This window comes from Heliangelus exortis, chromosome 9 (genome assembly GCF_036169615.1).
Source record: "Heliangelus exortis chromosome 9, bHelExo1.hap1, whole genome shotgun sequence".
Taxonomy (NCBI): Eukaryota; Metazoa; Chordata; class Aves; order Apodiformes; family Trochilidae; genus Heliangelus; species Heliangelus exortis.
In genome coordinates, this window is record NC_092430.1 from 21063125 (window position 1) to 21081315 (window position 18191).

Below are 18191 nucleotides of genomic sequence, written 5' to 3' on the forward strand. Positions count from 1 at the left end.
ACCAAAAAAACCCACACAAACCAATCATAGTATTTGAGGCAGCCTTGAGTGAGGCTCCAGCCCGTCTTGAAAGAAAGCCCTTGCCACCATCACCCATGGCTGCAGGTTTGTTACTGCTGGCTGGATCAATCCACAAAAGGCTTCCCTGAAATTTGGGCAGCTGAAAATCTTTGGGTGCCCAAATGGATCCTGGGTGTTGTGGTCCCCAGTGGCAGATAAAGCCCAACGTGGGATGCTACCTCACCCCTCCCAACATAAAGTGGAGTTTCTCTCACGTCCAGGGCCTTAAGAAATTGGAGGTATTTATCCTCCCAGCTGCCATCTGCTCCTGGAAGGTGTTTTACAGGAACAGAGTCATTTGTAATTTGGGCAAATCCTGGCTAGAGGCAGCCTGGGGCAAAAACACAATGGGCGATTGGCTGAATTTATAGGAAGAAAATTAAGCAAGTTCGGAGAACGTTCAAACACCAAAAGCAGGTGGTGCAGGCAAGCAGCAGTCACAGGAGGTGTGCTGCTCAAGTGTTTGCTGTCTGAAATGTCTTTAAATCACAGTGCTGCATCCCTCCAGAGCCTCTGCAGAGGAAAGGCAGAGATGCAGCCTGGAGTGGGCACCGAATTGGAAAGCGTTCATGGACTGATTTGAGAGTAACTTCATCCATGAGGACAGTTTAGAGAAAATGTGTTATTAAAGTACTTTATTTCCATTTAGAGATTCACACAGGCATACACAGACAGTAGGTGGTGACAGCTGCTACCAGAACCATTTGTTATCTTACTCCTGTTCAGCTTTTGACAGTGTAAAATGAATATAAATGCTGAAAAGCTTTACAGAGGTGAACCAAACAATAAAAAGTAGCAGGGAATGAATTCTGGTTATATTACTTTAGGGAAGAGCTTTATTTCTGTTTATTCCTGAAGCATGGATATATGCTGTGTTTCTAATACTGACAATACTGTTGAGAGGATTCCTTGGGTGGAGTTTGCCAAATCCCCATCATCCTGAGGTGGGGAGAGAGGGGAGAGCTGGCCTTGCAGCTAACTTTAATGTCATATCCAGAAACGACACGAAAATAAGGCTTCAGCAAATTATTGCTTTTTCCCTAATAATCCTGTCCATCAAAACCAAGCGAACCTTTCACATAGTTTGCTTTAATAAAAGTGCTGGTGAGATATCTCTGTGTTTGGACTTAGCAGTAGCAAATCTCTTGGCATCAAAGGGATTAAATTAGTTGGCCTGAAATTATATTGCTTTTTCCAAGCAATCATGACAGCTCTCAAAATCTTGCTACAATGCAGTCACATCACACCAACTGACAGTTGCCTCCAAAAAAAGATTCATTTTGGCCAGCTCCTCCTGTGAACACTATCAACAGGCTGATGCTCCTGCTTCAAAGTCCAACAGGCATTTTGAACTACAACCCTATCAAGGGGAGGGACTGGTATCAGCTTTGACTTTTCTCTGAATGTTTGGTTTTCACTTATTTACACCATCCTCAGTTTGGTTTGGTTTTGGATGGACTCACAGTGGAGGAGTGACAAATTTTGTACTACAAGGGCAATCTATAAAGAAGATTTCATTATGTTGTACAGAATATAAAGTTCCTTGGAAACTATTGTAGTGTATTGATTCCTCAACATATGTTTCATTAGAGAGCTTTGGGGTTGGTTGGTTGTTGGGTTTGGGTTTTTTTTTTTTGTGACTATTCCTCTCACCTTGGCAGTGCTGATAAGAGGAACACTCCATAAACCAGGGATTGGTAATGAAAGGCATAGATTTATAGTGCAGAACACAGATTAAGCTGAAGTCAAATGGATGGTATTTTCCTAAAACCTTTGTTCCTGATTTAATGCTTCTGAAGCAAATTATTTATACTAGGAGAAAGGCCCCTTAGTTTGCACAGGGGGCAGGTAAAACCTTTTTCTGAAGTTGGGCCAATAAAGAGGAATGACTTTGGTTTAGGAGTGTTACAAGGAACATCGTTAGCTTCTGTGGGAGGGAAAGATTGATGTCAAGTTTATTTTTATGAAGCATCATCCACCTAGAAATCAGCACAAAAGAAAATGCTATATCCTCTGAACCTGGTGGGCACTTGAAATCTCATATTTGCAGACAGCTCCTGTCTCCAGAAAAATAAGGCCAGCGTGGTGATGGATATGCAAAACATGTCAGCCTTTTATGCTTTGAGAAGCAGAAAATTTAGGTCTGAACTTCTCTAACACCCTGCCCCACCTTGTCACCAAATCCCTTCCACAAAACTCTGGTTCCTGAAAAAAGGCTGGTTGTAGCCAAAGAAGGATTTTAAACCTAGGCATGGCTTAAGATAAACCAAATGGAAACAGAGAGAGAGCAGGCTCAATCCCACCCCACCAGACATCATGGGGAGGCCAAGCAGCCCAGGTTCCTCTGGTAAAGTCAATACTCATCAGATCCATGCTTTTCTGGCAAAGAAAAGTTTTCTGACTAGAAATAGGGATAATTTCTTAGAATATCTGAGATTTATTTGGCCCTCAGCCCACACTGTGTAACCAATAATATGCCCAAGAGAACAAACGTGCCCTGCACACACATTGCTATTACAGAACCCGAGTGCTAACTGCACAGAGCAGCTAATATGCCAAAAATATCATACCTACATATTATTTGAATTATCCATTGCAGAGCACATTGCAGGAAGCCATGTAAATTTGGTTCTTCCTACCTGACATCTGCATTCGTATTTAGAGGTGAATTATATGTATTTTAATATGTTTTCTAGCAAGTTATTTACACCAATCCCATTAACAACAAAGACAGGGGGCTTATATACAATTCCTGCTCTGCTGACTGAAATTGCATACCCTGATGTCAGATTAGCTTGGAATAGAAGCTGGAAAGGTATGCTGCATGAAATCATATCATTGAGAGAAAATCTCCCTTTTTTATTTGCTACCCTGACTGGGTTTTTTTCCTCTCCACTGAGACAAAACAGCTATTAACTGGTTCTTTGTTATGCTGGTTTCCTGCAGCATGTTTGATAGCTGTAAGGAGTGGATTACAGTGCAATATGCAAAAATGCAGTTTGTTTTCAGCCCTGTGTTAAGCTTGCTATCAGGATTTGAAAGTTATTTTCAGAAGTAGCCTTCCTTAGCAGACATTTTCTGGGATGCATTTGGTGTTCAACTTGCCAGGTGCCTGGTGTGCAAGGCACTGATGTTACCAGGCTGATTTCTTGAATGGCTCTGAAGTGAAGGCATCTCTGGCTAGGACTGTTGGCTAGTCAGAAGAAAAGGCACTATTTAAATATTTCTTTCCTTTTCAGGTTGGTCCCTCAAAAAAAAAAAAAAAAAAAAAAAAAAAAAAAAAAAAAAAAAAAAAAAAATTAAAAAAAACACTCCAGGGAAAAAAATCACAAAGTTATCTTTAAACCAGAGAGGCATTTTGATTAAGCATTCCTGTGCTAGCAAACAAAAGAAAAAGCAAAGCCATCAGCTCCAGCAAGGCTTGCAGGTTACTGCTGTATTCAAACTAATTCTTAAACCCCTCAGTCTGGCAGAGGAAAGGATGAGGGATTTCATGGCAGTTGCCAAAGACTCTCTTTGCCACACTCCATTTGACCACATTTACTTGTTTTCCCAAGCTAAATTTGCCACCAAATATGTACCTATTTGGGTACATCCACATAGGTGAATGATTATCTATTGGACATCTTCTTTAAAGTAAGTCACGTTCCTGAAATAAACATAACCTAAACATACAAAAGGGATTAATAAAATATTACCATTGCCTATTTCTTGCCCCTGAATTTTCACCTTTTCAGTGAGAACATATCCAACATGTCAATGCACAGGTCACCAGCATCTAATTTTATTCTTCCAATGTACACAGGTGCTAACTAGGAAGCAAACTTAATAATCAGCATTTCCACTTGTCTGTTACAAGGGCCTCAGTGGGTTTGGGGGATCTTTCCCTCTCTTATTAACTAATGGAAGCTCCTTACTCATAAAATTCCTTTCCTGCTACTGCCAAAACTAAAGCCTTAATACTGCAACAAGATCTATGATAAGTTCACAATGTCACAGACTTGTTTTGTGACCTTTGACAAAGAACTTTATCACAAGAATTTATGTGACTCAGCAACATATTTATAGGGTCCTACGCCTTGCAAGAGAAACCTTCTTTATCAAAGTCTAACAAAGTTAGGATGAGTTCACCACTAACACAAAGATTGCAGGCAACACTTTTATTCCTTATATTTTATTTTATACCCAATAACTCAGTATGGGATATTTCAGCAGTCTTAGAAAGGGTGCACGTACACAAAACCTGCACGATGGCCTTTGGTTCCAACAACAGCCCCCATGAAAATATAAAGATTTTTTGGCAGTATTTTTTCAATTAAATATTATTTCTAGAAAAATATTCCTGTCTACTGAGGGATACTCTCAGGTAGACTAAGTCTGAAAGTAGAAAATACCATGAGATTTGCTACCTACACTAAAAGACATAAACCAGGACATTGCAGGTTCTTAACCCCAGATTGGCTGTAAAGCTTTAAATGTTTAAGTTGTTTGCTTCAATTTCACACCCTCTATAACCTTGAAGATATATTGGCAACATTTCTGCAGACCAAAAGCTCACCATGCCTTAGGTAAGATGTACCCCCAAATTTCCCAGTTTGGAATAAAGATTCTCAGGGAAAACAAATGCAAAATGGTCCAAAATGCAACTGCCTCTCCATCTCTATTTTAGTGTCCTCGTGGCAAGACCTGAAAGTATTCAGAGGAGCGAGATGGATCTGTTCTTACCTCTTACTTTAAGCACTCCAAAAACACCAACAGCCCTTTTGATCTTCAAAGGCAATGTTAGTGGACTGCAGACTACAGCAAGATAAAGAAACCTCAGTTCTGCTGGGGTGAAACATGAAAATTGCAAACAAGTCTCCTCCCTGCTCATTATATCTGTGCACGGCACAGCCTTTCTTCTTCACTTGCCCTCAGTCCAGCAGGGTTTCCCAAAGCTACAACAATCTGTAGCTACAGAGGCTCTTTTGGATCCCTAGGAAATTTTCCTTTTTCTCTTTCCCTTTGAAACTCAGCTGTGAGCTTTTCTACACCTCTTCTGCAGAGCCCCCACCTGCACTGCAACATCCCAGCTGCCTGGCTCCTTCCTGTTCAACTCCTCTCCTGGGAACGTCCCCAGATGAGTTCTCAGTTGTTTTCAGGCACTGTCCTTGGCCTCAGCCCCAAAAAAGGCTCAGAAAATATTGCATAGCCAAGCCCTTCCATCAGAAGGACCAGCAAAACACAGCAAGGGGTGATGAAGCACAGGTAGAAGGTATCATCTCCAGCACAGCTTGGGAAAAAACAATGTGCTTTTTGACCTAGCTCAGAGGGTCCACCCAACACAAATCTTTTCCAGTGGTATCTAGATTGCTAGCAAAAAAAAAAAAAAAAAAAAAAAAAAGTACATTTCACCACTGAGCAAGCACATTTATCTGTACCTCTCACTAATACCAGACACTTGGGTTATTCTGTATATTCTTGGCTTCACTGCTTACTGCAGAAGGAGCTATTTCTGTAAAATTATATTGCATCTTGGGGCATGTTGCTGGTTTTATGGAACTAGTGTGGAGGGGTCTATCCCAAATATATCAATCCACTTCAAAAATGCTAAAAAACCAAAAATCAAAAACAAACAAGAGAGAGCTTGGAATATAAAAAGCCTACAATCTAGATAGTCCCAGACACAGGCATATCCCTTTAAAATATCACTCTGATATTGTGAGGTTGAAGATTGAGTTATTAGTGGTTTTTGAACTCTCATTCTGAGACATCTTAGAGAAGTTCTGGCAAAACCCAATCTTCAGTGTGTTTAAACATATTTTCTAAATTCTTATCTATTCAGATATGGTCTAGAGAGACTCATGTCTTGGTTTCTGTCACAGATAATGGGGGGGTTACCCAGGTCTAAACATAACTCTTCATATCAGCAGTAAGGAAACTCTAAATTGCAGCACTTTATACTGAAGGGATTCCTAAATGCTTCTTTTCTTCTCACAGTCTTTCAAGAACTTGAAAGTCCAGGGAGTAGCCTTAAATTTCTCATTCTCATAAATTTAACAGAGGTCACAGCATAGCCAATTCAGCTGAAAAGTGTTATTACAGCAAAACTTGATGATACTTTTATGTTCACTGATGTGAACATAATTCTCTGGCTCTTTTAGCTACATATAGCATCTCTTATCCATAGAGACACTTCAGTAGATATATATATGGTAGCATGAGCAAAGTTCAAAGTAAGAAACTCTCTGATTTATAACTTCTGCTGATAACAAGATGCTAGAAAATCTTAACTGTATGGGTGTTATTAGAAACACTAACCTTAGCTCAAGAGAGAAGGAATGGGAAAGAAAAAAAATATTTATCACACCTGAACTAGGGGGATACTCATGGAATGACCCTTCTTGCCTGTAAAGAATTGAGATGACCCCTTAACAATGCACAAAAATCTTAAAGATAAGGTTAGATCTCTAGGTGTTAAGGGTGGATATAGGTCTACAAACCTTCTTGCTTTTAAGGATCACACATAGAAAGGTTCCTGTAAAAATGAGCATTTTTTTTTTATGGATTTAATCTTTTAAAGAGATCTCAAGCTGCTGAGTTGACATTGCCCTTCCTAAAGGTCAACCACTGAATTTTCACTACATAGGCACAAGAAACTGATTATTATATCTAAATTCATTAGTGATGAGTGGCTAGACAAACAGGCCAGATCATCTTCTTTCCATTTCCAAGCTATGATGACTGGAAGAACTGGACTCTTGGTTATACCCACATTTATAGGGAAGTTTATCCAAGCAAAGGACATTCAACTCCATTCTCCTTAAAGCAGCACTATATGGTTATTACATCTAAGAGCCTTGTCTTTAAGGACAATCTATTTGTTTGTAGTTGCAGCTAATTGCATACTGTTGAGTTTTCTTAAGAACTAAAAGCTAATTTTACCTCTCCTTGCCATCCCAAAATCAGGTTGATGAATTAGATTAATGAAACAAAGATTTGAGGACCAAAGGGGGTCCTTCCCAGTATCATAGATCTGCCACAGCTGGTGACTCTCTAAAGCTTTGAGATGTGGCTTATCTAACACTAATGGGGCACATTATGAACTAGAGCATTAATTAATTAAAAATTCACTGGCTGTGTTGAACCACAGGTGATTTATCAGAAAAAAAAGAAGTGGTTTTATAAACAGATAATTATATTTCTTTCTGCTAAATTCTATACAGCTCAAGAAAATGGAAAAGACTGATGATAGCATCCTGTTCACTTCTCTAGGAGCTGTTTGGGAGATCAAGTCCTCCCATTAAATGAGAGGGAGGGTTTCTGGTTTCCTTGCCTTATATCACTCTCTGCTGTCCTACCCATGGGGCAAAAGGCAGCAGAACCTACAGCAGAACTCACCACCAGTTTACTGAAATATGGACAGGGCTGAGACCCTTCCCTTCACCTCAGTCTCAAGACAGCCACTGATTTTGGAGCCTGAAGTTGAGCCTTTATTTCTGAAGATGGGGAAAAACAATTTCTCTCCTAACAGTGATTTTTAGTTTTTTAGCTTATTGTTTATTCTCCTGACAGCCCCTTCTGGGAAGATGACTCTGCATTTTATATCACCTATTTGTACTACTGTTTGTAGTGTTAACTCTAGTTAAAGTCAGGGTGTATTTTACTTAGAAGTCAGTTTCCTCCATTTATCAGTTACAAAAAGCATTTCTACCTAAAAAAGTGTACTATAACATAAGCAAATAACATTTTTGTTTCTTGCACAGCTTTGCAGTAAAGGAGTTGCTATAGAACATCCCTTTAAGACATATCCAGAAGATATTTCCAGTATTGCCAGTTTTATTGAGACAAAGCTTGTAATCTGCTACTTAAAACTGAAGAAGCCTGACGAGGCTCTGAATCATTCACACAGGTAAAAATAAATATTTGTTATATAGACTGCTAAAAAAAAATACCGTGAAAAATATCCTGTGAAGGATCAGTCTAATAATGAGAAAATATAAATCACTAAAACACACACACATGGCACTGATGCTTAGCTTGGACTAATTCTCAAAATTTGAGATCATGTTAGAAAATTAAAAAGATCTATACATTTTGACTCGGCTGGGAATTTTTGGAAAAAATGGTAATGATGGCTCTCTTATGCTGATTTCTAAGAAGGGTAAAATAAGCTATCTGGGCAGTATAAATGCAACAAGAACAGGAAATGCTTTTCTTTACTTCCTTTAAATTATCTTCATTTCAAAATAGTACAATGTCTTGACCCCTGTGCTCCAGAAACCGAAGCCTACTCAGACATGCTTGGGTTTCAATTGTCTCAAAACAGAAACCCATGACTTACAGAGAAAATAAATGCAATTAGACTGAGATCACTGGAAAACTGAAGTAGGGGAAAAAAAAAATCTTCACTCTTGTTCCTCTTATATAATTACAATTTGTTCTTAACGCCTGTAGTTACATAGCACAAAGAAAAGTGGCAATCAGAAGTGCCTGTTTTCAATATAATTCATCTAATAACTTGAAGAATGGGAATAAATCTCCTGACCATGGCTGTCATATTGTAAAATGCAGGAACTGATACAATAGTAGGCCACTAAAAAATATTGAGAGTTATAATTAACTTAAGTATATGAAATATAATCAATAGCTATACTTTTCAAAAAGAAGAAATAAATTACTCCAAGCTGCCCTCCTAACTGATGGCAGGAAGCTATTTTTAACTAGTGCATACAGAATTTATTCCCATGGTGTTTTTGTCATCACCACATTGTAATGGTTTGCTGGTAATCCTTTGGCATTAATCATGAATCCAAATTAAAATATTAGTTTCTGCATTTATTTGCATTTACTGAACTATCCTTCCTTTAATTTCATGTAAATTTTACAGCTCATGCATTCATTTCTGAAGCCTTATTAACCAAAAATCAGCTTTAATATTCTCACACGTTGTTTTATCAAATATATACAAGTGGGTGTTGCTTGGAAGAAATCCTAGGAATTGTCACAACTAGATAAATAAAGAAAAATTCCACTAACTCAGTTTTGAAGTGTTCAAGAACAGTCATCATCAGGGGCACAGCTTTACCATTCTTAAGAGAAGAAAAGAAGTTTAATTTCTGTCATCACATTTAAAAGCCAAGTCTGGGGCCTCCTGAAAAGCAGAACTTGTATTCTCTGGTTTCTCAGTCTCAAACTTGAAGGCTGCCTGTAGCATCACTGGGACAAGTGAGGACAGTGCCTGGGTTCTGATCATTTGTCAGGCTGATCCAGAAGATTTACCCTTTGCAATCAAACACTACAAAACCCACTTGCCATCCATCACAGCTCTGAGCAAAGATGCCAGGGATTGACCTCACCATGCAACATCTGCAGTAACCTACTTGACCACCACTTTTCATCAGAAGATAACCATCAAAATCACTCCCGACTTGCCTTCTGGAGCTATAAAATGAATCACACAATATTTACATGCCCTGTGGTCCTTTTGGCCCAAGCATTATGGCATACCAAGGTTTAATGATCTTAATAACCCCATATGGCTTGCTGAGAAATTAGATTTTCCCTCTGGTTGCAGAAGGCAATTTTCATTTATAGCAGATGGCAAAACAGTGAAGGTCTGAGAAGTCAAGAACTGAGATTAGTGCTTAGGCTTTATGTTGCTCAGCCTAATAATGTCTGTGGTTGAATTTTTGCCCCAAATAAAACCAATCTTGAAGCAGAGCACAGCATTTCAGCAGAGCAGCCCCCCAATTCTGACTGCTTTTCAGAGGGCCAGGCCGAAAAGAGAAATCCATAAAGTTGCAACTGGATGTGGAAGAACAACCCATGGTACCTCAGGTACTCATAGAGCTCAGCAACTGTTGAGAGACAATTTTTTTTTTTGAGATTGGAGAGAGCAATGCTGACCTCCATGACAGCTGAAGATGGAGGATGCTTCAAAACATAATATATGTGACTTTCTCAATGTGACTCTATGCTTTAAGAGTTTGTTTGTTTTGCTTTTTTTCTGTCAAGTAAGCTCAAAGAAATCTTGCATGGATGCCACATGACCTGCACATGGCAAAGTAACACACAAATTTCTTACTGGAAATCTGCCTTTGCCACTAGGCTTACACTTTCTCAGCTGTTAGGGTCCTTGTGGCACCCAGGAAGGACAAATGTGTGACTTGATCCAGCTGCCTAAACAAAAGCTGCTGTTCCTAGAGAGCCTGTGCATGGATCCAGCACTAGAAAACATGGTAGCTAATGCCACCTACCCAGCAGAAAGTGACAAAAAGCATTTTGCTTCATTTCTGCCTACTTTTCATCACTCCCTGCCCAGGTTTAGTGGTGCCATAGGTGAAGAGTGATACCACTTCCCACTGGGATGCTATAAGAAGGCCACAGCTGGTGGTGGGAGGTGCATTGGGAGATAACATTCAGAAGGATGTTTGCCACATGCCTCCTGCCAGAACATCCCTGGCCTCCACTCCCTGTCCTCCTCCCCTCAACCTGGAAAAAGGATGGAAGGGCTGAGGGGAAGAACAGGGATCAGCCCCTGTTGCATGTTTCTTTCGTGTTCTCTCTAATTAACACCTGACAAATATGTTCATGGTAATGAGGGCTGTTGTATGGAGCTTTTCAAAATCTTTGGGGGTTAGCAAAGGTTTAGCTGTGCCCTTGCAGGCTCTGTTCCATGGCATTAACCCACTGCCAACTTTCTCCCTTCCGGAAGGGCAATGTAAAGAGAATGTAACAAATTGGTAAAGCTTTTTCTGCTGTGCCTTTTTATGTGTTCAGTGGAAGGAAGGGCTCTCTAATGCCTCTCACACGATTCATAGGGAGACCCATGAAGTAGAAAATAGCACCTCTGTTAAGTAGTACAGGATTGCACTACTGATGACTTCACAGAGGGAAACTCTTCTGGAGGCACAGCAGGGAAGAAATCTAAAACAGCTGAAGCCTCACAGATTTAATTCTAAACCCAGTAACTTTTGAAACTCTTACAAAAGGTTTAAAATAATTATTAATGATCAAGCTTCATGCCACATCTCTCTCTAAAAAAAAAAAAAAAAAAAAAAAAAAAAGGGGGGGGGCGGGGGGCAGCTCGAAACTTGGTCCGTGTATTATAGACAGAAGAAATCAGGACTCTTTAATGCAGATTAAGTCCAAACTTTCAGACAGAAATTTTGATATTCAGCTACTTTTGCATTCCTTAGCATCCTTACTTGGCACCTTTAAAATAGGACTATATTAAAGTAAATTGAAGAATGGAATTCTAGTCAAATATTAAATAATCAAAAATAAATAATACAATGATGCTATTATATAATGCAGCCAGTGGCATTAAAATGGAGACAGAATTGAAGAACAGCTCAAGAGCAGCATAGATTTTTAGGTAGAAGTAGAAGAACAAAACCACATAATGTCTGATGCTTCTAATCTGTAGGAATTCTGGAGTGTAATGTACTCTTTGCTCTAAACTACTCTCTTAATCTCTTTACCTCCTCAGAAAAGGGAAGAAAATGAAAGAGAAGAATTAGCAGCACCTAATTACTTCAGCAATTGTGTTAGGCATATTGCAATATACATAATAGATGAGATATTAATACAAAGCTATTCCACTGAGATGCTCTGGATAATATAAACCAGAAGTACTCTTAAAAAATAACTCCTCCTTGTGCAGCATCTTAAATATTTCTATGTACTTCAACTTTTTATTACTTTTTAAATGAGAAGTCTTTTCCCTGGATTCTGATTCTCAGCTGGAAATCATGTGTTATTTCCAGGTTGGTGTATCAGTGACATGGCTCCTATTTTATGGGCTGACACCTCCTCCATTGAGGTCAAAGTCTACATTCCCCTTGACTTTGATGGTGCTATACTGCAAAAATATTTATCTGCACAATGTCTGGGGGAATCCTACCTAGGAAAGGCACATTCAGGGAAAAAAAAATGTCCTGGAAGAAATACAGTTCCACATAAAAGTTAAAGTCTAGCAGCCCTAAATTTCTTTACAAGAGGCAAGATACATGATAGCAGTAGTAATGGCATCAGGAAATTTGGTCAAGAAAGTGGTACTTGTACAGCTGGCAAGTGAGTGGGCAGCATACAGGGCAAACAAGACAGGGAATGCAGAATATCTCCACCTGTGTTAAAATGTTTTGGGAGCTTTGAAACAAGATCTTTCTAAATATCTTTTTGTTCTGGACCAGAGATCATTCTCCTTTTCACCACCTTCACAGCTGAGGAATCAAGACCTGTGCAGCACATTTATCTTATGCTTGCAATTCAAAGCAAATTGCTGCTGCAAAACCTTTTAGCATGGCAGTGATATTTCACTTTACTGACAGAGAAAAAGCATTGTCTGAAACCCTTTTTGGGAGCACACACTACCTCTCTCCCTGTCTGCTTAGGTATGAAAACTTAACAAGATGATTTCTTCTGTGCATTGAAGGTCCTCACAGGTAGATGCCACAACTGCATTTATTTCTCATTGTCTGTACACAAAACCCAACTGCACAAAGACAAGTTGGGGTCCTCCCTCAGCATCAGCAGATTTGGTCCTGTTCTTCAATGCAACCAAGTCTGGTAGAAGTTTTTTGCCTTTGTTTGAGGCTGTTTGTTTGGTTCAGAAGTGCTGACTCTATTACAAGGGATTCCTAATGATTTCTCAGGTTACCACCAAGGAGACACACTCCAGACTCTGCCAGCTTTACCTTGATGAGCAGTACTCAGGACAACTACATCTACCAAAGGGTCCCAGCCTCTTTGCCCTCCAACTTTTTTCACTATACAGCATCCTAGACCTCTTAGTTCCCTACAGCATAACCAGGAAGATTTAGTGATTTAGGATACCAGACTGACTGCAAACCACCATGAGGACTCCACAAAAAACAAACAAACAAAAAACCCACCTTAAAGAAAATCATAAAATAGCTACATGTGCAAATTGCAGCAAAATATGATGAGGTCAATTCCTGGCTACCAAAGGGGTCAGGAATTTGACTGCTTCTAGTAGAGCTGAACTCTAAGCCAGCCCTTGGGATCACAAAAGGCAGCGTGGCAGCCTCAAATATCTGTACTGGTTCTGCACTGCAGATAATCAGCTCCCTGCCAGCCAGATGAAACAGGGAGAAAGAGGAAAGCTGAGGCTCAGTGTAATGGCACAGGACTTGTCAGGTTCATCTGCAAGTACATGGGGCCTGGATCACAAGCTGCCCTGATTGACAGTGTTCACTGAAGGGAAAAGCATTGTAACAGCAACTGAACAACACATGGCTCTGCTGAAGACTGCTGACACATTGCTTGCACTGACACTATTTTCTGCTGGGGTAAAAGAACACCTCAACAATGACATTTGCACAGTCACACCATCCCAGTGACACAAGGCCATGCCAGCACAGCACATTGCCATTCCCACCCGTGCTAGCTTGATATCCATCCCTCTGCATAGCCACACATCACCTTGCTTTAGCACTGAGATTTTATTTCTGATGCCACCTTATTCCCCTCTAATAGCCAGTTCTAATTGACTGTTCAAATGTATTTCCAGAGAAGAGCACACTCTCATAAGAGGGCACAGTCAACTATGAAAAAGCTTCTGCCACTCCAATTAAAGAAAGAACTGCAGGCACCCTTAGGAACCAGCTGGCTTTTACTCACAGAACTGGCCAGAACTAGGAGTTTATCTCCTTTGGTGGGAAAGTGTATTTTTTTCACCTGTTTCATCTGCAGAATCATCTCATTGACTTCTTGGCCTGTAAAGGCCAAACAGGAATGATGTGGTGGATGGTAGCAGAGGCACTTTTTCATGTCACTCAGATTACAGTTAAATCCCTGTCACATTTGGAAAGGAATTCAATAGAGAATGTGCACCTCAGAGAAAAGGCAATGTGATTTCTAGCAGTCAGGTTTGATGTAGCAATCCCAGCTCCTTGCCACAGCTGTTTTCTTAACACCCAGCAGAAAGACTGAAAGAAAAACCAGGAGAGAAATCCACAGACTAATGTGTGCATCTTTGATTCCCATACTGCAGCTGCAGTGGCGGGGGGAGAGTTGATGCCTTCTTCCCCCTCCTCACAGTTTGAAAAAAAAAAAAAAAAAAGATAATAGGATGAGCACTGTATTATTTTTAACAGAAGATGTCAAGATGAAAAAATGAAAACGTCAGAAGAGAGGCTGATATACAGCATTACTTAAGGACTGTTTTGTTGAGAAAAACTGACCAAATGATTTACAAAAGGCTTTTAACAGGGCAGTCTCTGGATTACAGTGAAGATGAAAAATAAATGAAAATCTATTTCAAGTTTACTTTAGCCTAGTCATTTGACAGATGGGGGCAAAACCTGGCAAGAAGACAAGTTTGAATCTTCAGATGTAGCGACTTTATTTGCAGTTTTGTGGATTAGAAGTTTTCTCTGTGCAAAAGGAGAGCTATTTCCACACATTTCCTCTTGAAAGTGCCTTTTCTACCTGAAGCTCCTATGAAAGGAGTAAAAATACCAAAGAACTGATGCTTCTTCTCATGGAGCAAGTCACCACCCACAGAGGCTGTCCTGACTGTGTTGCAGCTGGTGTGTCCACCACCTTCCTCCCTTCCTAATTCTTCTTTCAAACCTCCCTCTTGAAACACATCCCTCCTAATTAATTACTGGATTAACCAGCCTAGTATCAAGGCTGCTTATGGCTGGAGGTGGATCTTGGAGCACGGACTTGTTCTCAGGGTGTAGAGCCTGGCACATTTCTGCCTGGCCAGCTGGGTCCCCCATCTGCTCTTATTTGAAGGAGATCTTCCTGGAATTAGGGTTTTTCCTTTTAACCTTTGTTTGTATGGTTCCTTTGCTTTTTACTTTCATTCACTCTTTTGGGATTTTTTGTTGGTTGTTTTCTTTTTTCATTTTCCCCAAAATCACCTAAAACACAACAGAGCCAGATTTAACAGCCAAAGGCTTAACTCTGCACAGCTTTAGTGCACACTTGGCACTAAATTATAGATTCTTTCAGGTTGGAAAAGACCCTTGGGATCATCATGTCTACAAAGTTCTACCCTAAACCATATCCCCCAACACCACATCTAAATGACCCCTAAGTACATCTAGGTATAGTCACACAACCACCTCCCTGGGCACCCTATTCCAGTGTCCAACCACTGTGGTGGTTTTTTTGTGAAAAAAAGTTTTCCTTATGTCCAGTCTAAATCTACCCTACTGCAGCTTGAATCCATCCCCTCTTACCCTATTCCTAACTACCTGTAAGAAGAGACCAACAACCTCTCTACAATGTCCTTCCATGGAGGTTGCTGTGGTCCAAGAGCAGGACCTGACACTTGGCTTTGTTGAAGCTCATCCTGCTTGGGTCAGTCCAGCAATCCAAGATTCTCTGTAGAGCTTCCCCCATCCTCATCCAGATCAAAAATCCCTCCCAACTTGGTGTCATCTTCAAGCTAGCACTGCTCTGCACAACTGCTGCTAAACTGGAGCTGCATCCATACAGCAAAAGTCTTCTTCTGGGTGGGGTAGTAATAACACAGAAATTCATTCTAATTTAGGTTACAGAGAACCTAGCAACATCAAACCAAACTGCCAGGAGTCAAAAGGCACCTTTCTGATGTTTCCTCTGATTATTAGGGTATGCTATTATATTTTTCAGTATAGAACTTGTAGATTGAAAAAGGCTTTTTGAGACTAGAAAAAAAAAACAAGACAGAAAACGGAGAGTTGGTATCTAATTCTTTGGAAATCTGCTACAGTTCTATATTTATTATAAGCCTAGCACAGCACATCCTGCTCAAAGACTTACAGAAAATGTGTTGCTAACTACCAAGGAATTATTGATTTTTTAATTTTTTTCTCCTCATAGTGCTACTGCTTGGCTGTGGTAGAACTGACAACTTGGAGAGGGGTGGAAAAAAAAAATATGAAAAAACCAAAATCAATATCACTATTATTGACTGTTGACTACAGTTTACAGCAGCAATAATCTCCTTTGGAAGAGCTTGCAGAAGTACCAGTTGTCATCTACATAAAGAATTACTGCATTGGTCAAATCATTACATGCTGATAGTATCTGATTTCTTGATGGTTTTGTTTTGGTTAAATCAAGTTTTGGTGACTGATCCACTCCCTATATATCTGATTACTTGCAAACATCAATGGGATTATTCAAAGCTTCAGATCTCCTGCATTTCTTGGGAAAAGGGTCTGCAGAGTGAATTTGATTCACAAACCCACAGCATCTTGAAGATACTGCTAGGTTTTAATTTCTTTTGAAAGCACCTTCTGAAGGCCCCACACATACAGTACAGAAAACAATTATTGGTCTTCTAAAATGCACTGGGTGTTTCCAAAAATGTGAATCTATAGCAGAATGTGTTTACATTTACGTTTATGTCACAATTTCAATATAATGAACAAACTTTAATACATGATTTGGTTATGCATATAATTAGTTCTGTGATTACTACTAGACTGAAATCACAAAAGCAGTAGTTTTTAATGTTAACGTGATATTCAAAGCCTTCAAGTGAGGAAAAAATAGCCAGTTTGCAAGTTTTCTGTGCAACAGAATGCAGTGCTAATCTCTTCAATGATGTAAGCTACCTCTAGACACTTTATAAAACATGTATATAATGATAAATATTAAACTTTTCATACTAGAACACGCACCTTTTCTCCAAATGCTGGAAGAGGTGCTGACCAGAAAGCCAATCACTTGTTAGAGATCTCACAAGTGGAAGTAATTAGATGTAGAAGGAGCTGTCACTCTTATCCTCCTCCTGCTCCCATCAGGACACCCTTCTTGCCAGTCCATCCACACAGCTTATCCTATTTTTACCCTTCCATCTTTTTCTGATATTGACTTGAAGCCTGTAATTTGTTACACCTGGAACTGCATCTATTCAAGTTAAGGGTCTAAGGAACATGCCAGGGTCCACCCACACAGAACCTATCACTGGTACTGAAAGCATTTTTAAATATTCCAAGTTGACATCAAAGCACATTGTTAGATGCCCAGCTTTTCCAGGTAGCTGGGTCAGACACCTGTCCCTCAGATTTGGGGAGCTGGGGGTTAACAAGTTGTATCGTGGCATTTTTGCTTGTTACCTAAGGGCAGTATAAAATATTTCCACAAACTTTTCTCTACAACAATACAGAAAACAATAGTGAAACCACATTGATGATATAACCTCAATAAAAATTTCAATAATTCTTGCTCATATATCACAGCTGTCAAGAGACAGTTAACATTAAAACTGAGACACACAATGTTGAGCTGCACAAAGTAAGTATATGCTAAGAGTAAACAGTAGAGGCCACAACTAGTTTGCTTATTAGTGGAGCTTTTAATGATTTAAGAACTAGAAATCTAAACTTGTCCATCTCTCTTATCTTTTCAAGGAGCATCATTCTGAACCCAGCTTATTTCCGGAATCACCTGCGCCAAGCTGCTGCGTTCCGAAGCTTAGAGAGATTCTCTGAAGCTGCAAGGTGCTTTGCTGCTCCTGCATTTCTCATGCTTTCTCTATAGCTCTTTCATTCCAGCTCTCAGTAGTTAGGATATCATCTTATACCCAGGCTTTTCCAAAATCAGTTGGAGCCTCGCGTTGGCTTTGTGTAAACGATCTCCCGTGCCACAGAGCTCCAATCCTCCCAGTTGGCAGAACATGAATAATCCCAATTATGTCCCTAGTTGCAGTTAGCTTAATGCTTGTAGGAGGACTTACTCCTTCTCAGGCACAGGGGTGAGCCCTGGGCAGGTTCCAGGGCTGCACTGGCACAAACCTACATGCACACAGGCAGCTTCCAGTCCCTAATTTCCCCATAACCGTGGGCAGAGGCTCAGGTATGCTTTGAGTGGATGGGGAAAATATAGTCCCACCAAAAAAGCATATGCATTAAAAAAAAAAAAATAAATAAAAAAAAAATATATAAATATATATTAAAAAAATCAAGATCTCAGGGTACACTGTGGTATGCTGCAAAATTTAGCCTGTGTGCAGCTGATGAGCTTGCTGGTGTGAATGGGAACTGCTGGCAGGAAGAAATCCTGCAAGAGGAAGCTCTGCCTGGATACTTGCAGTAACACTGCCAACAGCTCCAAGTTCCCCCACGCAGAAGAAGTTTGGAACCACTTAATGTGCCCAAATGAAAGAAATGCATGAGGAAAAT

General features: G+C 39.9%; 1 protein-coding gene across 3 annotated transcripts in view; it reads left to right on the forward strand.

Annotated features, from left to right (window-relative positions):
- The window catches only part of SPATA16 (spermatogenesis associated 16), a 92290-nt gene that overhangs the window by 23111 nt on the left and 50988 nt on the right, over positions 1-18191 (forward strand). For all 3 annotated transcript variants that reach the window (XM_071752647.1, XM_071752650.1, XM_071752649.1), the window contains exons 3-4: positions 7806-7951; positions 17421-17510. In XM_071752647.1, coding sequence (XP_071608748.1) covers positions 7806-7951; positions 17421-17510 — 236 coding nt within the window. The remainder of the gene's footprint in view (positions 1-7805; positions 7952-17420; positions 17511-18191) is intronic.